The sequence below is a fragment of the Sinocyclocheilus anshuiensis genome, unplaced genomic scaffold, assembly GCF_001515605.1.
Source record: "Sinocyclocheilus anshuiensis isolate Anshui unplaced genomic scaffold, SAMN03320099.WGS_v1.1 scaffold2038, whole genome shotgun sequence".
Taxonomy (NCBI): Eukaryota; Metazoa; Chordata; class Actinopteri; order Cypriniformes; family Cyprinidae; genus Sinocyclocheilus; species Sinocyclocheilus anshuiensis.
In genome coordinates, this window is record NW_015547765.1 from 509291 (window position 1) to 531140 (window position 21850).

The 21850-nt window shown below is 37.7% G+C and overlaps 1 protein-coding gene across 2 annotated transcripts; it reads right to left on the reverse strand.

The window, feature by feature from the left end:
* Positions 1–12642: 12642 nt before the first annotated feature.
* LOC107704539 (proteoglycan 4-like) lies at positions 12643–17076 on the reverse strand. Of its 2 annotated transcripts, none has more exons than XM_016507477.1 (8): positions 16654–17076; positions 15629–15737; positions 15349–15476; positions 14810–14908; positions 14500–14672; positions 14118–14181; positions 13959–14021; positions 12643–13518 (listed from the first exon to the last, which is right to left on the reverse strand). In XM_016507477.1, exons 1-8 carry the CDS (start codon positions 16888–16890, stop codon positions 12970–12972), a joined length of 1422 nt encoding a protein of 473 aa, XP_016362963.1. In that variant the 5' UTR covers positions 16891–17076; the 3' UTR covers positions 12643–12969. The 2 variants fall into 2 exon arrangements, with proteins under 2 accessions (XP_016362963.1, XP_016362962.1); XM_016507476.1 differs by having other exon boundaries at positions 14500–14696.
* Positions 17077–21850: the final 4774 nt, after the last annotated feature.

Here is a 21850-nt window from a genome sequence, read left to right on the forward strand (position 1 = left end):
GAGTGATAAAACAGGTGAAAAAATCCTGCAGACATACATTAACCCAAGCCATGTCTGACTCGATTATTACAGAGAATTGGGGGTGGTCTCTTGTGACTTATTGGTACAATAAGCAACTACCTAAAAACTGCCCAGAACACCCTAGCAACTGAATAAGAATGTCAGCATAGCGGTTCTGCCAGGGTTGACAGATAGTACGGAGCCGCACGGTGTGTACACTGGCACGCGGCTGTATGAGTATTTGTCCAATATGTGTTTGGAATATTTGTGGAGCTGTCTGAGACACTCATGGCCTCGGTATTCAAAAATAAACCATCATCAGAAAGCGACAGAGCGAAGCGGCCGCTAGCATTTAGTGAGCTGATAAAGGGGCTAGGGAATATTTGCATATATGTGACGACCACGAAATGTCTGGAAAGCCCACCAAAGATCCTCGCAAGTACTTTCAAGTCTGCTTACTGATGTGGCTGGAGGTTTGATTTGTCCGCATTGTGACCCTCTATGTTCCAGCTGTCCAAAATCTGAGCCCACCCAAAGCCATTCAGCTTCTATCGGAAACTTGCTGTAATTCCTCGTTTGATATGTTTGGCTGATTTAGAAAAAAAAAATCAAAGAGTGTTTACATTGTTCACAGCTTGATTGAAAGAGCGAGCATTAATCATTTCAGAATAATCAGGAGGTTATTTCATTCCACAAAGTCTTCAAAGGGGAACTCGAAAACAAAATGCGTTTGACATTGTCTTTGAGCGTCTGCTTTCGCTTACAGTGTGTGTGTGATCTCATAGTCGAGGCTGTCTGAGAGAAACACACACTCTGTCCTATTCAAACTGCCGGATAAACGTGTTGCATTGAGAGGTCGCAGAGGGGAAAAAACCTAATTCATCACATGCTTCGTATACTGTCTGATTCTAAAGCATTTCCTCCTGGAGACCACAGAAGACAGCCTTTACAGTTCAGCTAAAATTACATTGTTGGAGTATGACATCCGTGAGACTGTATTATTATTTTATTATTATTATTTAAACAGTATATTTACAACTTTCACGTAAAATATGATGTAAGGTTAATATGTATATATTTTTTTACATTTTATCAATAAGAGGGATCATACAAAATGCATGTTATTGTTTATTTAGTCCTGACCTGAATAAGATATTTCACATAAAAGATGTTTACATACAGTCCACAAGAGAAAATACTAATTTATTTATAAAAAATGACCCTGTTCAAAAGTTCTTAATTCTTGATTCTTAATACTGTGTTGTTACCTGAATGATCCACAGCTGTGTATTTTTGTTTAGTGATAGTTGTTCATGAGTCCCTTGGTTGTCCTGAACAGTTAAACTGCGTGCTGTTCTTCAGAAAAACCCTTCAGGTCCCACAAATGCTTTGGTTTTGCAGCATTTTTGTGTATTTGAACTAGTGTTGTCACGGTACCAAAATTTCAGTATTCGGTACCAATACCAGTGAAAATCCACGGTTCTTGGTACCAATTTCGGTACCAAAGCAAAATAAATTTTTTTAATTTAAAAAATCCATTAAAGAAATATTGGATACACACATATATATCATTTTTAAATGTAACATTTTTTAATATATTTGATATGTTAGATTTATTTATTTTCATACACATATTTTTATATATTCTGAGTGGTTTTTAATTGCTATGCAGAGAAAATACATTCTTAAATTACATATTTTCTGTTTATATTTTATAGACTTTTTAAAATTCTGTATATTATATTTTGTAAGTAAACATTTTGTAATGTATACATCTATAATATCTAAAAAATATTTAAACATTTCTTGAAAGCTGCAGTCCGTAACTTTTTTTGTGATCAAAATATACAAAATGAATAAAATAAGCGAGTACATCATGAACCAATTTTCTAAACCGTGTTTTTGGCTTATTCTGAATCACTACTATACACCTATAATACGTTTTTATATTCGGACTATTTCAGACTGGTACTGCGGAGTAGCCTGGTACCTGCGTGATTCGTCATAGACATAAACAGAGAGAAGTAGCTCCGGCTACAATGTTCTTCCGTAAGACACATGCAGTTCTGTTTACTAACCACTAGAGCGCCAAAAGCTACAGACTGCAGCTTTAAATAATTGTAGATTCTTTAACATAAAATATTGAATGTAATCAGCATGGGGAGAGTGTAAGAGTTTTGTTTCTAAGACAAAGGGTTCAACTGATTTTTGCTGATTGTTGTGATGCTATAGCGTTGGTACTATCCCAAAGTTGGTCAGATTACTATTCAAAACCACCACCACCAGGGTGCCAAATTTTATAATTTTCCTCTGTTCATAAAGTTTACATACAATAAGAAAACAAGGGAAGTAAGGCAGTAATTGTTGACCAAACATCCAGGCCATTAGGGTTCAGTACAATGTCCAAAAGCCACAGGTCTTATTGGGACGAATACAAGCCAGCTAAACATAAGCTAAAAGTTAATAAGTGCAGCTTAGTTAGCTAATAAGCTAGTGGTTCCAGTTGAAATAGTTAACATGTAAAAAGGAGAACTATTGGTTCTTTAGACTTCCAAAACCCAGTGCATCATGGGAGCTCACCTCAAGACCACCAGTGCAGCGTCAGCCAATATAGTTGACCACAACTATTGTAATCAAGTCCTCAGTTTACATCTGATACTAGGGTGATAAAGACTGCAGGGTTTGCAGATGATGCTTATTGAGTCTTCATGATCCAATAGCCACTGAGGAACAATGTTTAATACAAACTAGTTTGTGTACCTCTAAAAGGCCAAGTGTTCGAATGTTTAGTCTGATAGCGGGTTTCAGGGTCTGGTATGTTACAATACATTTTTACGGAATAACTGGGAAGCAAATAATCCACAACACAACAAAATTCACCTCATGAATTTTCAGGCTAAGGATCTGAAGAATGCAGGGTCTCCGAGTTCCTCAGCTGGACCAGTGACCCCCGTCACCCTCTTCTTTCGCTGAACAGAGTGTGTACTTAGACAATGTCCAAATGTTTAGTCTCATGTGCTTTATTCTACTGCCTTCCCTACAAATTGTTGCCAGTGCACATTCGAGACTTCGTTCAACACTCCTGTTTCCCCCTTCCTCCTGAAACCACTCTCTTCCTGAAAGCATTCCTCAAGGAGTAGTAAAACAAATGGCTTCAGGCCTTTCCTGCAGCCTCGCTTTTAGGCCTTATATGCAAGCAAGCCAATTCACAAGCATAGATGAACATGATTTACTTACAATTTAAATGGATAATTCACTCAAAACGGCAGTGTTGTCATTATTTACTGTACTCACCCTCAGGTTGTTCCAATCCTGCATTATTTTCTTTCTTTAGTAAAACCCGCAATGAGACGTTTGGGAGAATGTCCGTGCTGCTCTTTTCCAACAAAAAAGCACCAAAAAAGATGATCCATATAAGTTTTCAGGAAGCCATACGATGGCTGAGAATAAACCCGAAAGAAAAAGGTGAGTAAATGATGAGAAAAAGTTTATTTATGGGTGTACTGTTCCTTTAAGTAAATAATTATATCACTTAAACCGTTTTACCATATTTTTATGTGAACACAGTGCATTCAATAAATATTATAAATGAAATACAATGATTTGTGATGATGAGGAACTTATCAACATTATTTCACATGTTCTCTATTGAGTATGTCATCATAAATGTGTTAGCCGGAGTGCTAGCTTCGTAACTCCCTCAGCATAAAAACAGAGCTTATCTTGAAAAAGCAGATGTTTTTGTTGACATATCAGTAGGCTTGTTTCCTGTCATATAAATACTGGAGTAATAAATGTCCTGCAAGCTTACAATCTCCACTATAAACGCCTATTTTGATTTAAAGCAAAAATAAAACTCGCGCATGAGCAGCAATCAGAAGAATGTTTTTCATCGGTGGACTAGCCTGGATTTAAAGAGATAAGTTAACTTTCTGTTATTGTACTCACCCTCAAGTTGTTCCAAACCTGTATTACTGTTTTTTTTCCCTCAGTGGCACACAAAATATTTTTTTTTTTTAAGAATTTCAAGATTCTTCATTCAAGAGTTCAATGTAATGAAAGTGGATGGGGACTGGTTCCAAAATAACAAAAAAAGCACCATAAAGTGGTCCAAGCAACTTGTGCGCCATATATTTAAGTCTCAAGAAATCATTCAATACTTTTATGTGAGGAAACCAAACAGTTTCCAGTAGCCATTGACTTCCATACTATGTTTGGTTACCAGCATTCTTCTAAATATTCTACTAAATATCCTCTTTTGTGTACAACAGAAGAAAGAAACTCATACAGGTTTGGAACAGCTTGAGGTTTTGGGTGAACTATCACTTTTAAGATTGAATGATTCAACTCACTACCTCATTGATCTGGTCACATCTGGAGAGGAACATCAGTGAAAGGTTTCGTTTTTTTAGGTAAACTACTCTTTCAACATTTCCTCAATGTAACACCAGCAGTGTTTGGTTAGACTGAAACCATCAGAAGTCCATTCCAGGGGAATATTGCTTAGATTTTGGGGAGACTTTAGAAGACCATCAAATAACGCTGTCAGACAACTTCTCAAAACCAGGGCTTTCATTCCTGCGATTGTATCAGGGCTGGCAGGGGCATCTGTGTGGCTGGTTTCGCACTTCGCTTACTTATAGAACCAGCTATGTATGCTTCACATTCTGAAGTTAAGCCCCTTCGTCCCGCTAATATGCTTTTATGAGACTTTTCTTGGCTTCGGGAGATGACCATAGATCGTCTCCAAACCAAACCAACAAACAGTACATGGGGAGACTGGCAGGCTTTTGCAGTGGTATGACTAGGCTAAAGTGACTGTCTCTGCTAGGGCACTGGCAAATCTGACATCTTTAATGATGGCGCAGATTTAAATTAATCTTTTAAGTGAACAAATCAAGGATTAATGTCAAGCAAAGTGAACAAGCAAACTCCAAAATGGAGGGAGAAAATTATACATGCTTTGTTGTTATGTTTATGATGCTTACTGCGTCACTTGTGGACGCGCGTTCACGACAGTACCATGACGCGAGCGTGTGGCGGCGCCGGCGCTGACCCAGATCCGGCGCGATGACGTCATTATTACGCCGGATCTGGGTCAGCGCCGCCACATGCTCGCATCATGGTACTGTCGTGAACGAGCATCCACAAGTGACGCAGTGGAGACGAAAGTGTGGAATAAAGTCGTTATTTTTGTTTTCTTTGTGCAAAAAAGTATTATTCTTTCTGGAGATTTCTTAGTAGACTTGTACAATTTTAGACTTGTTTGTTTACCCCTGTATAACACCCAAAAACACTCAATGTTGTCGCCCCCTACTGGTAAAACAATGTCATCTGCAGAAAGAGTCTCAGAATCATCAAAACACACAATGAAGGCTCAGCTCTGATGTGTTTTTAGGCCAGTGACTGAGTGCTGCACCTTTTTCAACTGACATGGCTTTATGAGTTTTGGTTGCACCTCCTCTTTCGTTGGTAGAGCACCTCTTTTCATTAATCTCTTGTGTTTTTAGGCCAACCCAGAATTTCGAATTACCCTGGTTCCCTCAACAAAAAGCCAAAAGGATTTAGCTTTATTTTTAATTATTGCAGAAAATAAGCTCGGTGACCTCCAAAGGTTTATGATTCTTACACATTTTGTTTAAGATATTGAACACAATTTTTATTCATTCTGAAGCCTAAATACAATCAGCACAAGTACAAAGCTAAAATTTGGTTAATAAACTATGACATGGTACTTCAATGTCATCTTCCTACAACCCTTCATAATCTTTACTTAAAATCTACGAATTGGAAAGTTTGAGTTAGAATAGTTTATAAGAGCGCGATTATAAACACAGGCTGTAAAAGTGGACTAGTGAGTAGACATTTAAAGGGGTCATATGATGCAATTTCAATTTTTCCTTTCTCTTTGGAGTGTTACAAGCTCTTGGTGCATAAAGAAGTCTTCTGTAGCAACAAATGTCAACCTCTGTAGTCCCATTTAGTCATTTATTAGCAACCGCCTTTTTCAAGACAAGCAAAAGTTTAAAAAATAAATCATGAATGGGGTATTACTGATGTATTGTATGTCGTAGAATAAAACGTTAACGTTTTTTGAGACCACAGACCTTATTTCAGGCATTTAACCAAAAACCATATCTAAAACCCCACTGATAAGGCAGAAATAGTGTAGCATGCTAATATTCTATTATTAACTCAGCCACAGTTCAAAACCCATCGCTACACTGAACTTTAGGCAGTAGACAGGGAAAAATAGGTCCATTTCACATTTTTAAGATGCCTCTAAAAACAAATGGCACAATGGTAAAATGGAAGAGAGGGAAAATATGCACATCCAAAAAAAAATTTAAAATGGTAAAATGTCTACTAATATAAAACAATAACAGATATATGTTGCTTCCCAAAAACGTACTTACTCGAAATACATGGATTCTGAAAAATAAGTTTGCTACCTAGTGCTAACAGGGCAGCACTACCAAGCTAAAGCTTGGCTGAATTATCAGAAGCTTACACAGGTGTCATCTAGCGCCACACTGACCTCTAGCGGCTGCAATGGGGTTGGATAGCTGGTTTGGATAACTAACATATAAATTTGAAATCCTTGAACGCAATGACTATAATTAAAGGATCAGTGTGTGTGTGTGATCAAAGTTGGGGTTGTTCTAATACAAGCGTCTATCTGTCTTGCTAGCCAAAACAAAGGAACATGCTTTATTTGGGCTGGAAGTAAATCACAGTCCATGGCTCACTAATCAAGGACTGACCCGGAGCTAGTCGCCTACAATCTCCTGCACTGACCTTGTATGAGGACTCACCGCTAATACTAGGAAAACAGAAGCTAATCTCTTACACCAACATATGTGGCTTTCAGCTCAATGCATTTATCATCATAATAATAGGCTTTCATGAGGTCCTAGCATGCTAACAGCACCCTGAACTATAGCTCGGCCTGATAAATGAAGTACTGTTGCAGACAAAAACAGACCGTTAAAGATATGAAAGTACGTGGTTGTTCGCAATCACACTATTCCTCCATTTATTTATCTTTGTCATTGAGCTAAATATGTCAACTGACTATGAGCTAAAATTACACGAATAAAAAGCAAACATAAGCTCACCGAGTCCAATACTGGCCATGTTTCAAGAACGTATTTGTTTGGTCTGATATTCCTCAGGTTCAGTACAAGGATAATGTGAAACCCACCAGTCCAAGTAATGAACAAGGCAAAAATCGAGAGCAAACCGTAAATCCTATCTTTCTTACAATTCCTTGCACCGTGTCTGCTCGGCTATGAGCAGCCGAGAAAAGAAGCTAAGCCAAGAAAGAAGGTGTAACTCGCTGTAGTATTGTTGCCGCTGCCATGTCATGGAGACGCTGACGCTGTGTTTTCCCACTGTCCCATCTCTCTATAAAGGCCTTTGGTGAGTCTGGACACAGGAAACCGCTTGTTGGTACAGCTGGGCAGCTTTTGCAGGCATCATTCACTTAATTATTTAAGAATCCTATCTTGGTCTGTCATGCAAAGACTGTCTAATGTCTGTCTGTAAGAAGCAGATGAAGTGTGATTTCACATTCTAACCTCTTAAAGGTAAAGTACATCCATTTAATATTAATGCGATAGTTCACCCAAAAATGAAAATTCTGTCCAAACCCGTTAGACCTTTGTTCATCTTCGGAACAACAAATTAAGATATTTTTGATGAAATCCGAGAGCTTTCTGACCCTGCATAGACAGCAATGCAACTGACACATTCAAAGCCCAGAAAACTAGTGAGGACATCATTAAAATAGTCCATGTGACATCAGTTGTGGATTATTGTGATGTTTTTATCATTGGACTCTCATTCTAACGGCACCCATTCACTCCAGAGGATCCATTGGTGAGGAACTGATATAATGCTAAATTTCTCCAAATCTGTTCTGATGAAGAAACAAACTGCATTTTGGATGGAGAGGAGTCATTTTTAAACAAATTTTCATTTTTGGGTGAACCATTCTTCTAAAGTAAATACTACCAGTGAATGATATTCAAAATCATCTGAGGCAATATGATAGGTTTATGTGAGAAAAAAAGTGATTCAAATGTTTAATCGATCAAAAGTGTTATGAAAGTGGTTTGCATTTTGGTACATACTGATGGAATACAAACATGTCTTTACTCCGAAACACTGAAATACAGTCTGAAACCAGCCAAGGTCTGGAAGACATTAGCGTTGAGAAATCTTAAAACAAAATTTCCAAAATCAACTGTTTTGAAAGTGTACCCGGCTTCAACACCGCTTTTAACTGATCCAGCAGAAATCTGTTGATGTAAGCCCGGGGGAAGTTGTTCCCTGCCGTGTGATATGTTAACCACATTTGTACTCTCTCACGGTTTCCAAGCCAACAATAATGAGTGACTCTGGTTGAGTCAGCAAAGCGTTAATGTGTTTCCTCTACAGACCTTCCATGTTCCAACCGTTCATGTGTATGTATTATATCGGTGTAGAATTCCAGTCTGTGGTTAAAAAAAAAATCACCACAAAATAATCAGTGTTAAATTATCTCCAACGACATTCGTTTAAAACTATCTTTAGAAGAGTGACTCAGATAGCACAAACCAAGGGGGGCTCAAACCTGATGAAAGCGGTCTCATAGCATGCTAATGGTTTACATTTGAATCATTATTAGTAGTGTTTGCCAAGACAAGATACTATCACTATTTTTTAAAAAACCCTTTGTGCGACAAATTAGTTCAGATTTACAATTTTTACAAGGGATACGTTAAAATGGCTGAAAAAGTCTCATGGTGTCCATAAAGTGGACATTATTCAGTCCTATAATTGCTAGCTGCTAGAGATTGCCTATTAGCATCACGCTGAATGAATTCACTCCTTTACTTCAATTATACAGTCCACTTAATGTAGGAATAGTGACAGACAAGCCAACAGTTTACATTTAAGGACTCAGGAGGTAAGCAACCACAAGAATGAAATTAGCATTGTACTAACAACTACTCAGAGCAACTAATCAATAACATACATTAGCAATGACCTGACAGCCACCCAAAACACCATAGAAACCACCTGGAACATTATCAACCACAGAGAACGCAATTACCTAGCCAGCTTCAAGAAACCACCAGAGATTGTTTTTTTACTGGGAGATGCGAGGGTCAGTAGTACTTACCACTGGAAAAACCGTAACAGCTAACTTGGATCATGTGAGGCAATCATACAAAGGTCTCCTTACCTGCGTACCACCAAAGTCGCAGTGTTAGCATTAGCCGTTACGCTTTTTTGGTGTGGCTTTAGAAACCACCCAAAATGCAGCAACCAAATAGCAATGTGCAAACAACCACCATAAAATGTGTTATTCTTTATAAAAGTTAAGATTCGTCCACGCCTTCCTAAAATGCCTCGTTTAAACACGCCCCCACATTAGAGGTCTGCACGGGCTTTAAAGTGAAGCCCGAACCCGGCCCATACCCGAGATCGTCTGACCCGACCGGCACAGTTAAATTTAGAGACCGAACCTGACATCTTTTTTTTTTTTTTTTCACAACGAATAGCCAATTTAAAAAAATGCTGTATTTCACGATTGCATGCAACGGTCAGTAAGCAAATACATGTAAAGGAACAGAATCATTAAGGCTCGGCCAGTTAACAAGGCAAAAGAAGAAACACTTACCAGTTATGAAAGTTTACGAACATCAGGTGCAGCGGTCACATAAATTCTGCCGAGAAAATGGTTGTATACGACAAGACGATAATTCTTCCATCATGCAAATTATGGTAATTTTTCATCAGTTAAGACTCGTTAGCATTCGGCCTGCTTTAAATCAGTCACAGAGATGCAGTGCGGTAAGATCGCATTTATTTGAATTAATTAATTATATCATTTATTTGAATTAGCGCGCATGAGCGAGTCTGCGCGTCTCTCTCTACAAGCAATGAGGCTTAGTTGCTCAAAAACAGTGATTTTACCCCCTCATTGCAGAGAAATATAACGTTGCGAGTCAGTAGCCTGTCGAAGCTATTTTACTAATAAACGTTTCCGTGCTGTGTTGTTGTGTGCTATAATGTGTGTGCGTGCGTCTATGAAAGCAGCGTAGCCTGCATATAGTTTTAGTTTAGCTATAAACCGGAGCCCGAACCCGAAGCTATTCATTAAACATTAACCCGAACCCCACCCGAAACCTGAAAGTATTTCGGGACCCGTCGGGCTCGGGTCGGGTAGCAGACCTCTACCCCACATGTCTACGTCACTGTGTGGGAAGATTTGCATAACACCGACCAAATGTTTACGCAAAGAAAGGTGTAACTCGCTGTAGTATTGTTGCCGCTGCCATGTCATGGAGATGCTGTGTGTGTTTCCAGATATGGTAAGAGGCGTAACATTTCCACACTTGAGGTATTCGGGTATTTGGCCAATCACAATGCACTGGATAGCTGGCCAATCAGAGCACCCCTTTTCAGAACGATGAGCTTTGTAAAAATTGACGCGTTTCAGAAAGGGGGGGAGGGGGTGGCAGAGAGGAAAAACAATAATGTACAGTATGTGGAAAATAATGTGTTTTTTGAACCTTAAACCACGTAAACACATTGAATTACACCAAATACACAAAATAATGTTATTTTAGCATTGTCATTTCATATGACCCCTTTAATCACAGAGTAATGCACTGGCAACCACCCAGAACAGCCAAGCAACACCCTAGAAACTAGACAGAAAAAAAACCCCAAGATACCACTAAGTAACACACTAGCAACCATCGAGCAAGGTCCAAGAAACCACACAGAATATAGTAGCAACCAAACAGCAATACGCTAACCCACTCAGAACATGTAATTAATTGCAAAGCAAAAGCAATGCACTGGCAAGTGGCAACCAGCCAGAACACCCTAGCAACACCCTCAAAACAACCTAGAACACCCTATCAACCAAACCAAACCAACAAGAACACAGCCACCCAGAACATGCTTTTGCGATAGAAAAAAATCAAAAAGCATTGTTAATTGAAATATGTTAACATTTCCAAATATTATTTTTTAGGATTATTAGTCCACATAGCTAAACCAACAGTTTGTAGACAAAAGCAGGCCCCTGCTGGAAAATCCAGTTTAAGCATCTGTGCCCCCAAAACCAGCATGAACCCTCTGAACTGGTACGACCAGCTGTTTTTTGCTGTTCCAAGTTGGTCTACCAGCTTGGACCAGCTAGAAATCAGCATGTTCCCAAACACAGCTACCCCCTTAAGCTGGATTTTCCAGTAGGACGTTATTTAGCAATTAGACACTGGCGGTTTGAGCAGAATGGAAATTTATCTGTGAGAGTTGCATGTAATATGACCAGTGTTGGAAATATAATTATAATTAGGTTAAGTAGTGTAACTATTTCAATTACTTTATTAATGTAACTGATTATATTTGATTACTTTGAGTACATTTCAAATAAATGTTTTCAACTGTTAATCATTTTGACACATTTAGAGCAGGCAGGGTTAACCTTACAGTAGCACTCAACACTGATCACTGTCAGACTTTCAAAATCCTTCTTCACTAGAATTAAAATAATCATTTCATTTTAAAGCAGCCAAAACAAAATCAGACTTTAGCACCTCTTCTTACTTTGAGATCGTTCTGAGGTTAAATACTTAACAAGAAATAGTAGCTATGATACAGTTTTTGAAATCAAATTTTTGCATAGCTGTGACAGGAAACACTGGCATTTAACAATTCCTTGTGAAAAAAACAGTTAATCTTAAAAAAAAATAAAGCATATATGTGCATCAACCCAAACAGGAAATAAAACTTATCAAATAAGCATATGTCCTAAACTCCTGAAACATTGGTGTCTCATATTTTATAGCAGTCGATGCAATTTGGTAAAGAAATCAATCAAATCTATGTGCGTGTGAAAATATTCAGATGTTAACCCCCTTTGTAATCGTTACCATTTTCATAAGTAACTGTAGGGTTATTCCGTGTCAACTCAACCAGAGGTCCCCGGCTCAAATTTTAGATTTTGCCAATATTTTTTCTGAAGAAAGACAGACAAGTATAGTGTTGAAAGCCAGAGTATTAAATGTCATGGATGAATATTTACTGAGTAATCCACTATTTTGTAGAGGGGGGGTCAAAATGGCAATTTTCACCTGAGATTCAGAGTCAAATTACAGGAGGTTAAAAATGACTTCAGAAAGACGGCAGCATCATAATGTTAATTTTACACAGAGATTGGTAGGTCTATTAGTGAAATCTGTTGACTTTAGCAATCTTTGTAGCATTATGTGCCAATGGTGACCATTCAAAAATGGGGAAACAGCACTTTTCATTTTGTTTTATCCAAAGTTTGCATGGCTGAAACTCAAGAAGTACTGAGGATATCTTAATGCCCTTATAGATATTGGGTCTTAAGAAACTTTCCTTTTGGTATCTTCATTTTTAAGGCCCTATATGGTTCGGTTCCAGAGATATTGGAATTTCAATATGGCTCCAGGAGTAAATTGTTAAAATTTGTTAAAACAGCTGATATTTATTGCGGTTACATTTATTTTGTAATTAAATTATGTAATGTTACTAGTTACTCCCCAACACTGAATATGACAACTCTCAGATGTTCCTTCTACAACACACAACCCAGATGGCTTTATAGAGGGTTGAAAACAAATGTTTATTCATCTCCAAAGAAAAAAAAAACACTCTTAACATGTGGAGTATCGAAAAAACTACATTAATGTGTGGTTATACCATTAGACAGAATTACATCTGATTTCCACCATTGAGTGTCCCTAAATGCTAAACTCAACATATCCACTAGAGGGCACCAAACTACTCCAAATCTAAAAGCCTACTGTAAATTACACCATTGCAAATTAAAACGTTTTCAAAAAGAGGTCTGTCCTGAATGGGAGTAAGAACATATGAAGACAACTTCCTGAGCTGGAGGAATGAACTGATCAGGAGCATTTCTGAGTAGATTCTTCACTACTTTTTCTTACCAGCGATTCTTTTCGAGCGGCGGAGGCCTCTGACATCACCCTCCGGGGCTTCTGGGGCAGTGGTAGGTTTGGAGGCAGTCTGGGCTTTTGGGGTGGCAGGAGGTTTTGAGGGTTTTGGTGCAAGAGGAGCAGAAGTAGGTTTGGAGGGTTTTGGAGCAGGAGCTTTGGAGGTTTTTAGCGCAGGAGGTGAGGCAGGAGGTTTGGACGCAGTCTGGGCTCTCAGGGTGGCAGTAGGTTTGGAGGCTTTTGGAGCAGGAGAAGGTTTGGAGGTTTTTGGAGCAGGAGAAGGTTTTGAGGTTTTTGGATCAGCAGGAGCTTTGGAGGTTTTTGGAGCAGGAGGAGCTTTGGAGGTTTTTGGATCAGCAGGAGAAGGTTTGGAGGTTTTTGGATCAGCAGGAGAAGGTTTGGAGGTTTTTGGAGCAGGAGAAGAGGCGGAAGGTTTGGGGTTTGAAGGGGGTTTAGGGGATTTAGGGGCAGTAGAGGGTTTGGTGCCTCTGTGGCCTTTTCGCCGTGGTTTAGTTGACTGTGGTGTCTCCTACAAGAGTCAAAAGCAAATTTCATTGACTAAAAATGTGTAGGTATAAATTAAAGGTCCGTTCACACCAAGAGCGATAACTATATTAGCGTTCTCATAGACAGAGTATAATGTTTTGTTATATAAGCGCGCGCTGCAGTTTTGTCGTCTGCCACTGCTCAAACTCTTCAAAGTCAGGTGGATTTTGATTGGCTGTCAATGTTTTTATCATTCCTTAGCTGGAAAATAACGTTCTATAAGTGTTTCCAATGATATAATTCCTCTGTTAGCGTTACAGCTGTGTGGAAAGTTCCTCTAATTTAGAATGATTATTAAAATTATAGTTGCCATTATAGTTATTGTCATTGTCGTAACAGGCCTTCATTCTGTTTGAATGTCTGCTAAGTACTAAAAGTATCAGCTAGGACACAGCAAACGGTAGTCAAAAGTGATCCACTAACCTCTTTACCGGACAGCTGGGATTCCAGAGCAGATATTTCTGCTTTCAGCGTATCTACGTTTACCTTCCCACAAAAAAAAAAGGATCATCTTAAGTGCGAAACGTTCAAAATATACACATTTCCAACAATGACTGAGGATGTGCTCTTGCTAGCAGTTACCTTGATTTGTTTGATGTTCTCCTTATAGCTGTCAATGTCCTTCATGAGTCGCTCCTCCTTTTCTCTGCAAACAAAATGAATGTAGATGTATCAAAAATCTACACACTGCTAATCTGCAGCAACAACTTTAGCATGTTGAGAAGACATGTGGAACTGATAAATTAGCGACTGAGCAAACGGTTTTCTTCTGGTGGACAATACAACTGGCAAAACATCTTACAGACATACAAGTTGGGACACAGAAGACTTGGGGCTAAGAAACCACCCAGAACACTCCAGCAACCACATGGCAACATTTTAGCATCATGCTAGTGAGTTTTGTATGGGTAAGTACCACTAGAAAAGCCATTCTTTCATTGTGTGCGAGCTGTCTGGATAATACCTCGATACTTGTGCTTTTTCCAGCTCTGTCTTGAGTTTGCTGAACTCTGCCTTCTCCTCAGCAGTAGTGCAGTGCACATCAGCAACCTTTAGCTTGGCAAGGAGAGCTTTAAGATCAAGCCCTTCCAGCTGACTAGAGCTCAGGGACCTCAGAAGTATTTCCATGGAAATTTGCTGTAAACGTTGACACGACGCCACCTCAAACACCAGAGCCACAAATATTGAGATCAGACAGGTGTTTCACAAGCATCACATTATGAAAATGGTGGGTATGGAGTGACAAAATGCATTATAAAAGCGCCATGTATTACCTTAGAAAGCTCTGTTTGTATTTTGTCAAGCGCAGCAAAGCCCATGTCCCGCATTTGTTTCATGCTCTTCAGAGACTTCTGCAAGTCGCTTAACTCTTGCTGTAAACCAAATTGTCATGAAAATGTCCTCTTGGTTCAATTTAATTCTCAAGATGAAAAGGAAAAGTTAATGACAATGATCAGTTTAAGCGTAAACGGGAAAATAAGGAGGATGTGACATTTTGTATGTACACCGTGTGCAATATGCAAAATTTCTATGTGTACATAATAGCAGGTGGCCTACTATATTTGCACAAATCTCAATATGCAAATTAATAAGTAATATAGACAGTGGTTTTAAACAAAATTTGATGTAAATATTGGAATAAACATATGGCAATTAAGCTGAGATTTTTCTGAGATGATAACTGGACAGCAGTTGATATAATTGGAAATGTTTAACACTGCACAACATGTAGTAATTTTTAAAATAGTACGCAGTATTTAGTGTATACTATACAGTACACTAATATTCCATCCAAAAATATGCATTCATTGACCTGTGCCTGTTGAACTCGCTTTTTCCATTTGGTTTGATAGACAAACTCCAGGTCTGTGTCTGTCCATTTGTATCCCTGCATTCCCTGGATGAAGATTTCAGGATCAGGATCAGGATTCCCAGGGGTTGCTGGACAGTCATGAAAGTGAATATTAAAGCAATTCAATTATACTGAACAAGAAACAGTGAGTATATGTGGTGCGGTACCATTACTAACAAATATAAGAACATAGAGAGATGTGTGAATATGACTGCTTATGTCAGTGAGTATATGAAATCACCTGATGCAGCGGTAGAACTAGACCTCTTGACCGACTTCCTCTCATCTTTAACTTTAGGGTGCTGGAGAACTTCATTTGATCCATTGCAAGAAAGGGGTTTAGTTATTTCCTTGGAAAGATTTTAGTAGGTTTAGTTATTTCCTTGAAAATACATTTTAACTCATTAAGAACTTTTATGAAGTGATTACTAAATATATGACATTTAAAATAAATGTTTTAATAAATTGCATACTTTCATCCTAAGCCAAATTAATACATTTAAAATTTTGAAAGACCAGAGAGAGAGAGAATTCTAGCTTTCATTTCATATTTATTAATGTAAATGTTTAGTTTTCTTTTTTGACTGATATCGACAACTGTCAATTTAATAAGTTAAATGAATTTGGTGGGGTTGTAAAAAAACAACAACAGTGTATTATTTGATTAATAATTAAACTTTTCTCATTCTCAAGTGAGAAATTTGTAGCTTAACAATTAAACAAGACTCCCAAAAATTACAACGTTGAATAACCTTAATAATTATGACTTATAATAATATATTACTACAGTACATTATTTTATTAATAATATCAAATATTCAGACATAATATTTTTTGGTTTGTTTAATCTCAGAGTTATTTAATTATTCTTATGCCATAGAGTAGAAATAATATTTAGAATTTTGCTCATATGGATTAAGCCTATCAATCAATTTCTTATATGTTGGAAACGCATGAGGCCAAAATATTCAGGACATTTGGACAGGCCAAAATATTACCATGATAAAATAGGAATAAACGAAAAGAAAATGTGTATTAAAAGCTATATATCCATACACATTTGTATTTGTATATGAGAAACACGAACGGCCCACTGATACCCCTGTTGAAAAAACCAGCATATGCTGGTTAGGTATGTTTTGATGCTGGTTTAAGCTGGTCCTTTGCTGGTTTATGCTGGTCCTTTGCTGGTTTAAACCAGCATCAAAACATACCTAACCAGCATATGCTGGTTTTTTCCATCGTTGTGTTTGTTTGTTTGTTTACCTGGCCGCATGGCTCATCTTTGACCACTTGTTCTGACGTTGGAGAACCATCTGGTTTGCTGGGGGGGCTTGTTGTTACTCTTTCACTTTTAGATGGAGGTGTCCTCTCTAACTGTCGCCCGGCAGGTATAATATTTGGCTGCTCATCGATTATTGATTGCGCTAGTGAAGGCGCATCATGCGAATCCAAATTACGCACATTTTTGGTGCGTTTGATTCGGCCTCCCTTCGAGCTCATATGAGCTGCCAGTGTTTTTCAACTCTTAAATTGTTCAACTGATGTTGTTTGAAGGACAATGCTACAATCTTGACGCTCTCAAACTGCATACAATTTTAAAAGTGACCTCAAAGCAGAGTGAAGCAAGTTACTACATGTGCTGATCAGTGGTAATGGCATTTGGTGGCCACTAGGATAATAAACAGCAGCACACGCTACTTGTAGCGCTCATTAAAGTTGTTAAACTCGTGACAGATGCAGTGCATCTTTTTGCTATTTCAATCGTTAATATAAAATGTATTTTCTCTGTATTGCATATACCAACCAGGCTCGACTATATAAAAATTCAGAATTTTAATGTTTACTCAACAGTCCTCTACAGCTCAGACTGTTTCAATGAATGAAGTTAACCGGCAGAGGGCGCTGTACCATTTCTCAGGCAAAAACTGTGACTGACCGCATAATATCGAGGCCACTCTTAAAATGTAAAATGCCTAACCAAATAGCATGGGAAATGGCATTTAAAAACAAAACAAAACTCATTTTTATAGATATTTTATCCTCTAATGCAGTGAGATTCTGACATTTTAAGTGTGGCTAACTGTAAGTGTTAGAATACTTTATGGGGCTATTGTATGTATAAAAATAACAATGGTACAGTCCAACCAAAATTTATTCAGACACCTTCAACATTTCTCACATTATTACAGTTTATTCGGTATAGTTTAGAACGTGGTAATAAACTATGACAAGAACTCAAGAGTTAAACTGTCAGAACAAAAATCTTGATCATGTCAGATAACTTTGATAGAAAGTAATGAATTCGGTTAAAAGCTGTCAGCTGTTAAATTTAAGTACACAATTAGATAATACCACTTTAGGTCAACGAACTACCAAGCAATGCTTAATTTTGTTCAGTCTGTGGTGTAAAAAGGTTCATTAGCTATTAAAGAAAAAACACTTCAGCAAAACATGGTCAGGTCAAAGTGTCTGAATAGTTTTTGGTCCCAACTTTTTTATAGTTCACTGTATGAAGACTTTTTGGGTATAATATGTCATAGTTTACTTTATTTTGCTATCCTCACTTATAATAAACTATAGTGTCCTGCACCCACTAGTAAAAAATATCACAAATTATGTCTGAATAATTTGTGGTTTGTCTGTATCTCTTAGTTAAAGTTAAAGGTCTGGTGTCATATGAAGAGCAGAGATCATTTATATTCAGAAAAAATGTAAAGTATAACTTTATTGAAAACAGTGGAAAACTCGTTATGAAGAAGTAAAGCACAAAACAATGTACAATGTGTCATATGATGCGTTTAACTCTACAAGTAAGACAAATAACCACAGCAATAATACAGCAACAGTACTATATCTGGCCACTCAAACAAACAGATTAGGCCTATAAATTATGTTTGTTGCCGCTAGCGGATAGGTAATTACATTCAGCATCTTTAATATCTATATAAATTGTTCAAAACAATTACAGTATCATCTCACTTACACTTTAATACTGTTCACTGACATCCATGTACTGGATTGTAAAAGTTAAAAGACTCGCCGCGGGTGTCTCTTTCGATGCTGAAGGGAGTGCATCAAGAACTGATGGCTCCTAGATATCATCCAATCAGTTCCTGATGCAGTATCACCAACATCAGAAAGTTCTCACAGGTGAAGGGATGGCTTGTAGTAAGGAATTGGTCTGTGAGCTAATAATATTATGAATGAATAACAAACACTTTAAACATTTAAATGTCAGCCTTGCCACAGATTTCAGCGTAATTCTATTATACTTTGACTTCATTTCCACAGGTTGCTCTCTTCTGTCCGATGGAGACCAATGTTATTTCATCATGGTGTGCGAGTGCTGTGTGTGACAGAACCCCAGCAGCGCCTGTGAGAGGGGTGACACACTACTCACAGTTGCCAGCTGAGATTATGCCAAAACTCAGCCGCCAGTACCGGAGTCCTCCAGCAGATGCAGATGTTCGCGTCCCAGAGATGGTAATACATTTACGAACTTCTTTAGCTCCTCTGTACAGTATAAGATGCATGTTTGATCATTTTAGTGTAAATTTAAGCGGTTATTGCAAAACAACAGATTAGCATCTTAGCATTGAGATTAGCAGAGATGTAGTATTGAAGTATAAGGCAGATTCAGGTGCAGCTGATGTAGTTTTGGGTGTAAACAGACTACTCAACCCCTACAGGTCAATGTGAGACTGAAATCACATCACAGTTGCCTGCAGAGATTACCCAGTCGGTCCATTGCGTTTTTGTTGTGATGCTAGTCAATAACAAAGAGGTTGGGTTTAAACTGAGCATTATCAGTGGTTCTCAAATGGTGGATTGCGACCCAAAAGTAGGTCGCAGGTCAATTCTAATCAAATGTGGCAGAATCAAAACAATGCTAAATGCAAAATACATTTGCTGTAATTTTTAGGCAGGAAAAGAAAAAGGCTTTGCATATCTTTTTTGTTAAAGTCTCAGAAGTAGCAACAGATCTTTTCTTCCATATTGTGACGCGTGTAATAATGGATTATCAAAACGGAAAATATAGAGTGGAGACTTGGTTATATCCATCAGTTGCTGATTGGACTGGAGCTGGCAGAAGATTGTAAAGGGACGGAATACGTCACCATGGTTACATTGTGACATTCTAATTACCAGGTCAAAAAATGCACTGGTGAATTGTTTACATTCACAATAAGATTAACAACATGCAAATAGATACAGTAAATTTTTGTTTCATGCTGTCTTCAAAATCAAACTTAGCAGCATTTTGGTAGGGATGCTAACATGGACAGTTTGCATGAAATGCTCTTATCTTCGAGAACCATGAATGAAATTTTGCAAGGTAAATTAAATGCATCGTAGACTATATTAAATATAGTTTGCAGGATGAACATGGTTTGCACCGGCTGTGTTTCAGTCGCATGAATTATTAAATGTTGGGAACGTGAAACTATCGAATTCATCAAACATATCAAACAACAATTTTCTTGTTCAGTCGATGTCATTATTGTTTAGGCTAATATTGATAAATGTCAATGTTTGATTTTAAAGTCAGCATGAAGCATAACATTAGTTGCTCTTTTTTTGACACATATCCAAAAGAAATGGCTTCTTGAATGAAAAAAAAAATGTTGGGCGGGACTTAATTTTGTCCATCGGGAACCGATTAGATCATTGTCGTTCTTCAATTTCATGTGAATTACAGGTTGTTGGAGGGATGAAATTATTGTTTCACTTCCAAAAAAAAAAAAATGTTATTGGCATCTATGGTTCCATGAGGAACCTTAATAGTCCTTGGAAACTATCCATTCCACAAAAAGTTCTTTAGAGCGGAAAAAAGATCTTTGTATTTTTAAAATGTTCTTTAAGTAAAAAAAATGGTTCTTTTAAGAAACTTTTGCTAAAAGGTTGTTTGGGGAACCAAAATGTTTTTTTTAATTTCAAAATTGAACCAAAATAGTTATTCTATGGCATTGCTGTGAAAACCCCTATTGTGATCTTTACTATTAAGAATGTAAGGGGAAGTATTTATTTATGAATTAATTTAATTTATAATAAAATTCCAATACTCCATAAATAAGAATTGACCATTTTGATTCGATTGGTAACTTTAAGACCATTTTTATTTTTTTACACGATAAACAATTTTGCTACAGTTTTGTGTCACCACATCACGTCTACTGTAAAATCTGTGTCCTGAAACAAAACCAGCTGAAAAGCGCTATTTTATATTATCATTGTTTTTGTGTTGGTGAGCGTATGATAGCCAAAGTGTGCCGTAAACAAACACTCTAATCCGTTAAGGCCGAAAACCGTCGCGTGAGGGGCAGTTTAGCCTCTCCCAGCTGGTGAGCTGAAGGGCGTCTCCCCAAGGCATCTGGCGTGTGTCCCCCAATAACCCCACACCCCCTCAACTACACACACACACATACACACCCTTCCTCTGCAAGACCGTGATCCCCGCTGCTGTCAGGGCCCACTGGTCGCCATGGCAAACTCACAGGAACCTGAGCCGGCATTGTCAGAGCGTCCGATGTGTATGTCCCACTCGCCGTCTCTTCTTTAGAGTCACAGCTCGGGTCCTTTGACACCCCTGAACACTGCAACAAATTGAGAAAGACAGAAGAAAGGAATGAGGGAGAGGGAAAGAGGGAGAGAGAGAGAGTAGCCGTTGTGTGTTTGCTAGACTAAGTCATGTAGGCCAGATCAAAGGCCAGTTCTTCCCAAACTAGCAGACCTTTTACAAAGCATGAGGTGCATAGCTTTAGTGGGAGTTGTATACTGACCATTTCAACTATTGCTGAGAAAGTGATTTACTGCTGAACACCTGATACCCACAAAAGAAATGTGAAAGGAAAATGTGAGCACATTAGTATGTTGCAGTTTATAGTTTTAATTAAACACACCCCAAAATGAATACAAACTAGGGTTGTACATTAATATAAAGAAATCTGATATGGTAAGTGTGTTGTAATGGCAAAGTTCACTCAATCAAGATATTTCCAATAGTCAACCCTAGTAAAAAATAAATATATTTTAAATACATCTATTATCATATTTACTGACATATCGCTCGAGACCATACTGATATAAAAATTATAATTAAACTTTATTTGTAGTACTTCTTGTGCACAATGCACATTTCTTAATATTAAGCCTAGAATGTGTTTTAATTGAATGATCTTTCAATAATATTGGTTTTTAAGTGCAAAATATGCACTTAAGTGTACCTGAAGTATACTTGCAATAGTTCCACTTTAGCACAATCAAATATACTTCCGTATATCTTTAGTTGGACTTCAGCACTACTTCCGCACAATTAAAGTGCATTAAGTACAAAATTTGTTGTTCCAATTAAGCAGACATCAAGTATACTGGTTTGGTATACAAAAAAAAGTATAATTGCAGGGTTTTTATTATTAAGCGCATACATTTATTTAACATTATTATTTTTATTAAGCACATA

Bases quoted from the DNA above. Each gene is read 5' to 3' on its own strand.
- LOC107704539 (XM_016507476.1), bottom strand. From the start codon at position 16,890: ATGAGCTCGAAGGGAGGCCGAATCAAACGCACCAAAAATGTGCGTAAT. The intron at 15,738-16,653 runs GTAAACAAACAA...AATCTTTCCAAG, and splicing joins AAGATGAGCCATGCGGCCAG to GAAATAACTAAACCCCTTTC. The intron at 14,022-14,117 runs GTAACTGCTAGC...TTTTGTGGGAAG, and splicing joins AGAACATCAAACAAATCAAG to GTAAACGTAGATACGCTGAA.